We start from the raw sequence: 12,975 nt of genomic DNA on the forward strand, positions 1-12,975 counted from the left end.
TTCACCATCATGTTTTTGCTTTTAAAATTTTACTTGTAAGTCTTCAATTTACTTTATTTAACCAATTATAGAATATAAAAGGCATGACCTGCAGTCCAATTTCCCCCTTTCTTAGGGAAATAGGAATTCTAAAAGCATCAATTTTAAAAGTCCTGTATAAATATATAATAACAATTACAACAATCTATAAATAAGTATAACAAAACTTCAGCAGGTGGTTATTTTCAGTTCTGACACCTGCATTTTTACTTCCTTCTCATCTCATGGATGCAATTGTCTGGTTGATTCTACAGGACATTCGTAGGATGTCTAGTTGATCCGGTATCTAAAGTAAAATGGAAAGAGAAATAATGGAATTTAAATTATTGCATCTTGAGCACCATATCTCTTGGCTTTATCTCTAGACAGAGAGTTGTTATCTCTAGCAAGTCCACTTGGAGAATTTGGCTCAATTTTTTATTCTATTCATATTAGCTCTAAACAATCACTTTCTTGTCTGAATTTCCCCCCAATCCTTTTGAACAGAAAGGGTAGTAGTCTGCAATATATATCACTATTTTTTATTTTAAAATACTTTTTGAGGGACTGACGTTTTGGAGGCATTGTTGATTCTGGTGATTGCCTGGACTAGTCCCTGCAGTTTTCTTGGTAAGATTTCAGAAGTGGTTTGCCATTGCCTACTTCCTAGGGCTGACAATGATTGACTGGCACACAATCATCCAGCTGGTTTTATGCTTAAGGCAAGACTTGAAGTTCTCTAGAGTCTAGTTAAGTGCCTTAATCATGACACAAAACTGGCTTTCAGTAAAGCACAGGAAATCCTCATCTAATGACCACAATTTGGAACTGGCAATTTGATAATTAAGTAAAGTGAAATAATGAACTGTGCATAACTTCTTACTTCAGCTTGCTTTTGCTTAACCCTTATTTAAAAGTAAGAGGAAAGAATCAATAAGCTCAAAGGCTGTTCACTGGCATGACTTTCACCCATGGTTCTACTTTTTGAACACAGTATGGGAGGAAGAAAACAAACAAACCAGGGGAGTTAAATATTGTATTGCAGAATTGTTATTGCTTGCAATATTCATTCCTCCCCCCTCCCTCTCATTATACATTTAAACATTTTTCCACATATTTGAAATATCCAGTGGCCTGAAAAATCTGCTTGACCAGAGAGGACAAAGAAATAAATGGTTTGTGCTTCACAATCTTATTTCAACTTTCAACATTCAGCAATGTAAGTTAATTAATTTAAGATTTCAGAGAAGCTCTGTTGTGTTAACTTTCTTTCTCAATATTTTTTTAAAAGAGTGGAGGAAAGCTAATAACTCCTCAAAATTTTCTGCTCTGCAGAAAATGAAGCATAAAAGCAAAAGTTTTAGTAGACTGAATATATTAATTATGGGGAAAAAATGAAACTTCAGAAGGAGACGGTGGTGGAACAGCATATAGTCAGATTGTAGGAGATGACTAGGTTGAGGCCGAGGGAGGGGTCAAGTGTGTCATCAGTCTTGAGTCCCTTCATTCCCATAAGAGATCTAAGTCCAGCCCACCTTGAATTCCATTGACGCTTATGTATCGCCATTTAGTTCAGATTCTTGTAAAGAGTGCTAACATGCAATAAACCTGTATTCATTTGAACCACTCTGGCTCCTGATTTCTTAGGCAAAACTAGCAAAATAGCAATTTTGTTTATCGTATGTTATGAACAATGATAGCAACATCATGTGGCTGCATTGCTTCTCATAGAACTATCAATAAAAATTATTGGGTTTTTAAAAAAATATTAATTAATATGTGCAAGTAGGTAAATTAGGAATCAGAACATTTGTATACTAAGGTTTATCTTGAATAATCTATTGTGTGCAACACATATTTTTTCTGCCTAAAAGAAATAGTCAGGTTTTACAAATAATATAAAGTGACTGTAAAAAAAATCCAATATAAACCCATGCTGCTGACCACTAAAAATGAATTCTATTTATTCATACCTGCAATTTGACCAATTGCTCCAATCAGAATGGCTGTTGTAATGATCCCGGGATCGAATTAAGCAGCGGTAACCAGAAAAGCGACACAGTTTCTTAGTAATGGTCATGATGTCTCCATGTTGAAGTAATAATGAATGATCAACTTCAGAAATCTGAGAATAAAATTAAATTTATAATAAAATGGAATAAAATTCCATTTAATGCATTGTAAGTTCATTTACCAAGCACAAAAGCCCAAAAGGCATAGAGTTTCCAGAAAGGATGTGTCAATTCTCCTAAATTAAGATAGACAAGGATGGGGATGTTGAAGTCAATTCAGTTCAATTCTGATTACGTGCAGGGGTGGTATTCAGCAGGTTCTGACCAGTTCTGGAGAACCAGTAGCGGAAATTTTGAATAGTTCAGAGAACTGGCAAACACTACCTGTACAGTATCCTTCCCTTGTCATGCCCACCAACCCACGCCCACAGAACTGGTAGTAAAACAATTTGAATCCCACCACTAATTGTGTGTGAATCTTGTCCTTGTTTTAGGAGTAAAAAAAAAAAGACAATTATAATTCCCCCCTCATTCTGTTTTCATAACGAATCTATCAAACCTAGAGCTACAGTGGTTAGAGTGCAGTACTGCAGGCTACTTCTGCTGACTGCCAGCTGCCTGAAATTTGGCAGTTCGAATTTCACCAGGCTCAAGGTTGATTCAGCCTTCCATCCTTCCGAGGTGGGTAAAACGAGGACCCAGATTGTCGGGGGAAATATGCTGACTTTATAAACCACTTAGAGAAGTCTGTAAAGCATTGAAGCGGTATATAAGTCTAAATGCTATTGCTATCAGGTTCAGTTGAGAAAATGTGACTGGTTCAACCTAGTGGGTTCTATCATAACATGAGGATTTGAGCCTAGGTCTCCTTGATCTCAGTTCAATATCTTACTCCGCAGACCACTGCTTCCTATAAATGATCTTTCCAGATTTTCATTATGCCCATTAAATATATATATATGAAAAGTGCTAAAACTGAATTGGCTGAAAATTCATGAGATTTTATATCAGGCACTAGAAACTGAATCATTGACATTTCCCAACCTTCACTATTCAGAGTTAATGTCTTCTGCTATGGAGCAGATGAAAAAAGATCACTGCCTCCCAAGTGTTCCAGATGTATCTGTACAGGAAAGGAACAGGAAGCAACATTCCTAAAAATCTGGATCCTTGATTTAATCCAGAAAATACATTTCGGAATGCTACTATAGGCAATTGTATAGGCACTGAGACAATTCCCTTGTGCTATCATTCTGCTGAACAGCTTATTCTCATAGTACTGTCTTAAGCCTAAGTATATTTACCCATTGTTATATGGCTGCTATTATTATTCTTATCTTTTTTACTACCCCTCTTATACGTATCATTATTATGATTATTACTCTATTGCTTTGCATGCACACTGAAAGCTTTTGAACTAGAGAAGATGTGTCTAATAACACTGTGTGTCTTGTGTGCTACGGTGGGATTCAAAAATCCCAACAACTGGTTCTCTGCCCAGTTGCTGGGTAGGCATCGCCATGATGGGCATGGCCTACCAGAACTTCAGGGAGGGCCATTTTTCTCCTTCCCCAGAGTCCGGAAGCTTCCCTTGGGTGGGCAAAAATGGCCTCCCTGGGCTCCGGAGGACCACCAGAAGCCGGAAACAGGCCTGCTTCTGGACTTCCAGAACTTCCGGGAGGGCCGTTTTTCTCCTTCCCAGAGCCTCCAGGTGGACCCTGTACTTACCTGCATCTAAAATGGGCCGTATGGAGATTCCTGGAAGGAATGGGCTAGGGTGGAATGGGCCAGCCGGTCAGTTCAACTACTGGTTCAATGAACCAGATGTAAATTTAACATCCGGTTCACCCAAACTGGCCCGAATCAGCTGAATCCCACCCCTGCTTCTGTGTCTAATAACACCAGGCCAATAAAGTATTCTATTTCTATTAATTCACCCAAAAATATATGAGATAAATAGAGATAGACAACTTGATACTCGTCACAGATTTTGAATTACTTCATTTTCAACCAATTTGGTTAAAGTTCTATATTTCAGGGATTTGTATCCAAACTTCTGTTGGAGAGCAGAACTGCCGACACCAGATTGTCTGCTTCTAGTTCATCTTACTTCCTGTTCTCATTATTGCCATAGTTCTGCAGCTGTGTGTCTTAAAATATATTCAAAGAAAGTACACGTGCTTAAAAAAAATTACCTCTTCATTATTATTGAAAACCGTTTTGATCTGGTAAGTAAGCCCAAAGTAAGAAACTGGGGTGCTCCAGGTTGCAGGATGTAACAAAATCAATGTGCCATTTCTGGTAACCTGGCACGGAGAAACATCCGGCTTTACTGCATGAGACAAGTAAATGAATATTATATGTAACTCTATTTATTTTAGTTAGACTTTTAAATTATTGCATACTGTTAATATCTGTCATTTTTAATGAGCTCAGAAGGGTCACATTTTTTAAGGCTGCAATGTGATTGAATATTAGCTGTTTGCTCTTTTATTATGGGAGAAAACTGCCAAGTCAAAGTTCTTCTTGTGCTGACATATAAGTTTCCTTGAAGCCTACAGTATAGTTTTTGTATGATAATCTGGGTAGCCTATATCAGAATTATCACATTTGTGGACCTCTAAATATTCTAGGCTACAATTCCCAGAAGCACCAAACAGCATGGCTAATGATCAGGTTAAGGGACTTACAGTACATTCAGAGGGAGCTTACCCAGATTACATACTGTGCTTAAAAATTTATGCTCTTTGATCATAATAAGTGTAAATGGTGTCAAATCTCTTCGAAAATTAGCCAGGTGGTCTGTGCTCACCTTGGCAGGTAGTAAAAACAATTAAGTAACTGACTAACTGATTAGTACCCAATAGGAGACTAATCAGAATGCCAATTAGGAAAAGAAAGGCAATAGCAAATCACTTCCAGACAGTTGCCAAGAAACTATTTGAATGTGATCATGAAGTTATAGAAGTCAAACTCAACTTTCAAGACTTGGATTTGAACTATATGAAGAATCAAAGACATTGTAAGCCTGATGGGCAGGCATTATCCCTGAAATGAGATTACTATTAGAAAATCCTGATTTGGATAAGTGCATTTTTTATTCTTGTCCTGCAAATTGTTTTGATTTCAAAAAAGCCACTCAAATTTTCATTGGGAAAAGACTCACAAACAAGCTTATGTTGCCCTCTACTGTCCATATTATATTTTGCAGCCAAAAGGGGAAATTATTTCTGTACATGGAAATTGTTATTTTTTGTTTGTTCTCTCAGCCGGTTGAATTGACAAAATGAAGTATTTTACATGACTTACAGATGTCCTTGATGAAGAAACTTCTGTTATGTTTTTCATGGACAAATACATCAGTCAAACAAACATGAAGTGACAATTCAATTTGTTCATACTCCTCAGTATATGAACAGGGATTTTCTCTTCTGCAGGAAGCTGAATATTCCGTGTTTGTTTTCTCAGAATTAATGTCACAAATTACTCTTCCTGATGCAGACCTGCATTTAAAACCAAGATCCAACTGAGTCAGGATTTCTGCCTCTTCTTTTTTAAAAAAAACCTTGACTAATTATCAGATTTTAAACATCAGCAATGAAAATAAATAAATATAGACTTCAGAAAATATGTTCTAGAAGGTTACCCTTGTATTAGTGTTAGTAGTAGTATTGTTAGTTACCCTGAATTCTCTCATGGGATCAGATAATTTAATAGCTCTATCCCACAATTAGTTTTCATGGATTAGATAATTTTAACAGTAGATTAGTTTTCATGGATTAGATAATTTTAACAGTAGATAAAAACTACACCTTGTAAAAATCATGAACATTCACTTTGCCCTAGCTTAGACAGTATAACAAGCCCAATGCTATCAGCCGTTGCATTATTGGCTCAGTCATCTCCTAAAGAACATTTCATATACAATGCTTTACTATGTATTCTTCTTCATTAACCAAATTGATTTTATTGAACTTAATTGAGACCATTCTAAAGCACATAAGAGTGCTGTAGTGCAGGCCACATCTGCTGACTACCAGCTGCCTGCAATTTGGCAGTTCGAATACCACAGGTTCAAAGTTGACTCAGCCTTCCATCCTTCCAGGGTAGATAAAATGAGGATCCAGAGTATTGGGGGCAATATGCTAACTCTGTAAACTGCTTAAAGAGGGCTGTAAAGCATTATAAAGCGGTATATAAGTCTAAGTGCTATTGCTATTACTAATTCTAATGAAGTTTCAAAAGGATGAAAATTGTACTATGACAATGCTCCATCATTTTGGCACTGCAAATCACATAAAAGTACTTAAGAGTTTATGACACAGTTCAGGCTTCATCACTTGTCCCTCCTTCACAAACAGCTTTCTGATCTGAGAATATTTGCAAGATGCATATAATCCATGTATCCATGCCCGATTCTTGACCTTCCTTTTAACCTGCAGTTAACAATTATATGTGCAATATAATAATACATTAAATGACTTACTTCATTTGATTTTCATCTCCAATCCAAAATTTTAGGTTTGGATTTTGACTGTGCACTTTCCAAAAGCATGTGAAGTTCCCCGAATAATTATTTGCTTCACAGTAGAAGTAGGCATTTTTCTCTGGATCTAGAGGGCAAAAATAAAATGGCCTTAAATGCAGCATATTTTAGAGCTATATATATTAGATTATTTCTAATTTATGATTTAATGCAGGGCATTTTCAGGGCATTGAAAGCATCAAGGTGAATAAAAAAATGTTAAAAATTATTTTGCGAATAAATTATATTATGTTACAATGTACATTATAATTTTAAATACATACACGCACAAAAAAGAATTATCAAGATTTTTTTCTGAATGTTCATGCTATTCTCTTTCCAATCATCTGAATTCTATGTTACTTATTTATTTATTAAATTTATATACTTTTGCCCTGTGCAAAGGCAGGAAGAAGTCTGGCCATGCCTTACTCTTGTTGATGATAATTTTTCTTATTCATCTACAATGGAAATACTATTACCAGTCTAAACAATATTCCAAAATACATTCTTGTTTATAAAAAAAACCCCTTCCCATTCCCACTCCTTAATGCTATTCCCTTTCCACAAACAAGTAAAGAAATATAAACAACCTAGCTGTTTGTGTGTTGAGAAATAAGTTGCATTTGTCCATGTGAAGGAAGCAGTGAGGGAAGCAATCCTTTTCATTCTCTTTCTTCAGGGAAGAAAAACTGCTTCTCTCTTTCCAGAAAGGAACTGATTAATTTATTTATTTTTTGGAGAGGTGGGAAAATTGGCAAAAGGACATGGGCATTTAGGACAAGGCTTTCTGTCTCTAAAGTTCTGCCCATGATACATAGCATCCGATTCTTGACTGCACCCCTCATTTAGGATTCTTGTGCTAGCAAATGCTAGTGTCAAGGGCCTGTATATAATGGCTCACTATTGGATAGTTTTGGGGTTCTACAAGGTATACAGAGCATCTGTTTCCTTAGCTAACGCTGTTGGATTAAATATAGTTTTGGGAATTTCAATTCTCATACTGAAGCTGTTTCCTAACTGTCACAGCTTGATGACACCTATCAAGTCCATATAGCTGTTTCTGAACATCTTAATTTGGGAAATAACCACGTGCCAAGTTATTGTGAGTATGGATCATTGATCAGATCTATGGAACAAGAACAGACAATACCACCTGCTACTTGTCCTCACTTTATACCACCATTGGTTTTTTTTAATAAGTTGACCAGTGCATTATTCAAATGCTAGAATGTTTCTTTTCTTTTTTTTAACATGCTGGGCTATTTAGGAGCCAGAGTGATACCCTTCTTCCTTACAAATTGTAAAAAAAAATGATGAAATGATATACCAATGAACTTGGGAAAAGAAAGAAGAAGAAAAAACACATTAAAGTAGTTGACTCTGGGAAAGAAAAAATATTCTTAAAAAAATAATTCCTAGGTTTTTCATAAATGCTTTTTTTATGTCAGGCAAATGTTATTAGTGGAACATCAGTAATAATAACAACTGCAGCATTGATTTTGGAGCCCAACAGGGAAAATGGAAGAAAGGAACATTTACTTTAAACCTGATTGTTGTACCTGTATATTGATGCTTTAACTTTGTTAACTTTGTATTGCAGTTTTTTCAAATATAATATGAATTGATCAGAAGTGGTATTCAGCAGGTTCTGACCAGTTCTGGAGAACCGATAGCTGAAATTTTGAGTAGTTTGGAGAACTGGCAAATACCACCCCTGACTGGAGATTTTACAGTATCCTTCCCCTGCCATGCCCACTAAGCCATGCCCACAGAACTGGTAGTAAAAAAAAATATGAATCCCACCACTGGAATTGATGCATGTCTAGTGAGAGAAAAAAGAATGGCATAACAGCTGTGGAATTGTCCAGTATCTTGAACTGGACATAATTTTCTTAAAGTGGCTTCATAGCTTAGATCAGTCAGCATGAGAATGGGGCAGGATGATCTTAAAAATGCAGTGTGGAAGTACTCTTGGTCAAGTAAGTGGGTTAGACAGAGTATTGTAATCTAGCTCATCTGTAATCATTGGATCCATTCATTTTGAAATTTAGCTCTCATAACTTATTCAATTCTGTAGAAGTAGGAAATCTATCAGATTGTTTGATGGAATCTGAAAAAATCCTGAACACTTTTAGGGGATTTCTGGATAACATTTTGGGTTTTTCTGCTAAATCACTTCAAAACCCTGAAAACTTGGAACTGCTAGGATAAATTTCACTGACAGTATCTCTAAACTGAGAAAGAACTATTAGAAGGACTCCACGGTATCAAGTGCCCAAAAATACCTTTATGTGTCTCAGCACAGAAGCATTTTATAGGAAAGAAACAGAAGCTAAAGAGAAATGATTAACTTAGTAAGAGTTGTTTGAACAAGAACATGGAGAATATAAGATGAAACCAAGAGAACAATTGGTTGCATAAGTATTTCATTTTTACTACTTTTTGTATGCACAACTAAGATAAAGATTCAAGATAGATAACACCACAGTTGAAAGTGAGTATAAAAAGACAGAATTTGAAACTGAATTATATACAAAGGATGAACAAGTAATTGCCAAAAGTCTTGCAGATGAATAAATGAAAAAATTGTATGCTAAGAATTTTGAATATAACATATTATTGGAATAGTAGGAAAACATTGTTCGAATAGGAGGAAACTTTGTATAATGCTATATAAGTTAAAAGAGAATAACATTTGTATTACTTTTATCTTGTTAAAAGTCTTCAATAAAATTATATTTTAAAATGAAGAAACAGTACACAGTAACTATACTGCTCAGAAGCTTACATTTCTTGAGAATTGGTTCATCTATTTCTCCTTGTTCATTCTTCTTAGTAATGTAAACAACTCTGAAACTCAGAAGCTCATGTGTGGTGCTACTCCAACAGGTATAATTGCCAGCATCTGGAGTCCCTCTGACTCTTATTGTCAAATTCCTGCCATTTCCTACCCATTTTGGGCCTTTCTTCCAATAAACCGATCCATGCTGACTTTCAGATTTGTCGCAGTTGAGCGTCCGTTTTTCAGGATGTGCTGTATTATCTGAAGACCACTGGGATTCTGCAAAGCACTCTGAACATCATAAAATTGTTAAGTTGTAAAACCCAAAAAGGACAGGCCTGGTTTCTTGTACCTTGAAAATGCTAACACATCCTTACATTACAGCATTTAGTTTAAAAAAGTAAAGATTGCACCACATGCAAATCAAAACAGTGCTCGCCCTTAAGTAGCTGTCATAGTGAGACCATGAACAAAAGGCTTCAGAAGAATCTAATAAAATATGCAGTTTTGGTAAGTCTCTGTTTCTGTCTCTGGCCTGGAAGAAAACTTGACATGGATACAAAATTAATATTTAATATCCCCCATATTGGAGGTACGTCTAACAGGAGGAGGTACATCTATAACTGGTCCAAGAAGGGCCTTCTCTGTGGTGGCTCTTTTCCTGTGAAACATCCCACAGAAATAAGATTGGTTTTCAATCTGATACTCTTTCACAAGACCCTGAAGACCTGGTTTTGCCAACGGGCCTGCGGAGTCCACAGTGGGATGGGACCCATCAAGTGACTTATTTGATTGATTGTTGTCATCAGGGAATTGGGGGGTTATTGCTTTTTAAAAATATATTAAATTTTTATCTTTGTAACTTACTCAGAGTTATGGAAAGTGAGTTGAGTGGACATATACATGTTTCTTAAATATATAAATAGTGAACTCCTGTGTACATCTTTTATGTGATAACATTTTTTGCTTTTGGCACAGAGTTACAAATAACTGACAGCATACACATTATATACATGACCATTTCATATAGTTTCATTTCTATCTTAAACCCCTGTGGAACAGAGCATTCTATTCAATATTTGCAATATGTCTACAAGTGATGCTTGTAGTTACTCATTGTCAAATCTGTTACTGCCATAGACTTACAGATAGTCTTCAACTTATGACCATAATTGGGACCAGAATTTCTGTTGTGAAGCAAGATGATTATTGAGTAAGTCACACCTGATTTAACAACTGCTTTCGGTATGCCTGATAAAAAAAATCATTGCAGTTAAGCAAATCACCCAGTTTTTAACCAAAGCTAACTTCTCCCATTTACTTTGTTTGTTGGAAGCCAGCTGGGAAGGTCACAAATGGTGATCACATGACCCAGGGCACTGGAACCCTGTAAATACATGCCAGTTTGCCAAATGCCCAAATTTTGTTTATGTGACCATTGGGATGCTGCACAATTCTTAAGTGCTAAGACAGGGGTGTAAGTTACTTTTTTCAGTGCCATTTTAACACTGAACTGTTGCTAAATGAAGGACTACCTGTATCCATGTGTGGTAGTTGCCAATGTTTATTAAAGAAAAGAAAAAAATGAGGTATGTTTTTCTTTCTTTTGCTTTTCTGTCTTGGCCTAACCTGATCAAAAGAGTAAGACCATCCTGGAAAACACTGCTGTTTAAAACGCAAAGTAACTTCCTCTACATTTCTATTGTTATTGAACAAGGAGAAAGCAACCACATCTTATTCAATTTGCTTCTCTTTATTTATTGCCAAATACATTTGATATACCAAACACTACTATTCTGAAAAATTATCTATTTCCCTTGTACTCATGATGTGTTCTTGGATCAGCATTTAATAGAAAAGGTATTTGATATTTCAGAAGTCCAGGCAGTGAGAAATCGTTCAACTATACTGGAGCAGAGGTGGTATTCAGCAGGTTCTGACCAGTTCTGGATAACCGGTAGCAGAAATTTTGAGTACTTCGGAGAAGTGGCAAATACCACTTCTGACTGGAGATTTTACAGTATCCTTTCCCTGTCACGCCCACCAAGCCATGCCCACAGAACAGGTAGTAAAAAAAATTGAATCCCATTACTGTACTTTAGTGTAGTTTGGGTTTGGATACTGAAACTCCCGAATCTTTAATTAATTATTGAATTCTTCTCTAACATAGGAGGTAAACTGTTTTATTGCAGACTTTGATCAGAAGTGAACAATATGACTTTAAATCAATTGTACCACAATGATTATTTTAACAGATAACAGATAATCAGAGTTGGAAGGGACCTCGTAGGTCATCTAGTCCAACCTCCCACCCAACCGGGAGTCCCTACACCATTTCTGACAAATGGCAGTCCAATCTCTTCTTGAAATTCTCAAGTGATGGCGCTCTCAGAACTTCTGAGGGCAAGCTGTTCCCTTGGTTGATTTTGACTCCCCCCCTCCAGCTTCAAATTGAACTTGGTGTTCTCAAGACCTGTCTCTTCCACTAGAATAGAATGGGACAGGGGTAAGATGGGAAATGTGGTTGTGGCATTTGTGTTTTTAATTTATTGTTGCTAGTTTTATATTTGTTTGTATTGGTTCTAAGCTGTCCTGAGCTGGGTTTAAGATGAGCAGCTATACAAATGTTATAACTATATAAATAAAATTTTCTTCAAAAGAGGCATATTGATATAAGCAATATCACCATTTGGAATGATTGGCCTCTGAAATACTCCCTATGATTCATAGGACGCTCGTATCCAGATTGTTTTGCTAAGGATTTTAAGGTTTATCAAGTGCTCCATGAAGATGTATTAAAAATAAATCTTTGGGATTGCATTTCAAGTGCTCTAAGGCAATGGTGGGAATCGATTTTTTTTTTTTTTTTTTACTACCGGTTCTGTGGGCGTGGCTTGGTGGGTGTGGCAGGGGCAGGATACTGTAAAATCTCCAATCAGAGGTGGTATTTTCCGGTTCTCTGAATTACTCAACCAGTTCTCCAGAACTGAATACCACCTCTACTCTATGTTCTGCATAGCATAACCATACACAGTTAATAGTTATGGTTTTGGTAAAGAAGATATTATTCAAGTCTATTCTTAGTAATGGAAGCTTATTAGTGACTTCAAGCCAGTTTCATGCAAAACTATCTGGATTGTTGTGGAGAAAAATTGGATGAAGTGTACTGTGTATGTCATTTTAAGTTCCTGGATGAAAAAGCGGAATCTTATCAAGTAATTAATACATTGCAATTTACTACAAAAATTCATTCAAAAACTCAGTGACATACCATTTGCTCTTATTTCTTGTGTTGCTTCTCTGTGAGCAACCAAAGTCAGTGTAAACATCAGGATAAATACGATGAATGTCATCTGTAAGGAAAAATAAATAAATAAAAGTAAAGATTAAAAAGAACAACTCTATATATGAGTGTACCTATCATTATTTAAGAGGATTGCATATTTATAAATGAAGGGTCCAGACATTTCATGGATTTACTTATATTGTGAACTATCTGCCTCTGTATCTTATGAATTGACATCTTATCTGCAAAATATTTTCTTGATACTGGTAGTAATATTTAATAAAGTAGTCCCATTTACAATCATGGCAAGAAGCAAGCAGAGCCTTAAGTCCTATTACCATTTCCATGG

The 12,975-nt window shown here is 36.0% G+C and overlaps 1 protein-coding gene across 1 annotated transcript; it reads right to left on the reverse strand.

Annotated features, from left to right (window-relative positions):
• Window positions 1–309: 309 nt before the first annotated feature.
• LOC113423754 (interleukin-12 subunit beta-like) lies at window positions 310–12,693 on the reverse strand. Its single transcript, XM_026685303.2, has 7 exons — window positions 12,612–12,693; window positions 9,347–9,631; window positions 6,517–6,643; window positions 5,340–5,533; window positions 4,226–4,362; window positions 1,992–2,143; window positions 310–325 (listed from the first exon to the last, which is right to left on the reverse strand). Exons 1-7 carry the CDS (start codon window positions 12,691–12,693, stop codon window positions 310–312), a joined length of 993 nt encoding a protein of 330 aa, XP_026541088.2.
• Window positions 12,694–12,975: the final 282 nt, after the last annotated feature.

The sequence above is a fragment of the Notechis scutatus genome, chromosome 2 (assembly GCF_049901735.1).
Source record: "Notechis scutatus isolate UNSWTSFEM ecotype Mainland chromosome 2, rNotScu1.2, whole genome shotgun sequence".
Taxonomy (NCBI): Eukaryota; Metazoa; Chordata; class Lepidosauria; order Squamata; family Elapidae; genus Notechis; species Notechis scutatus.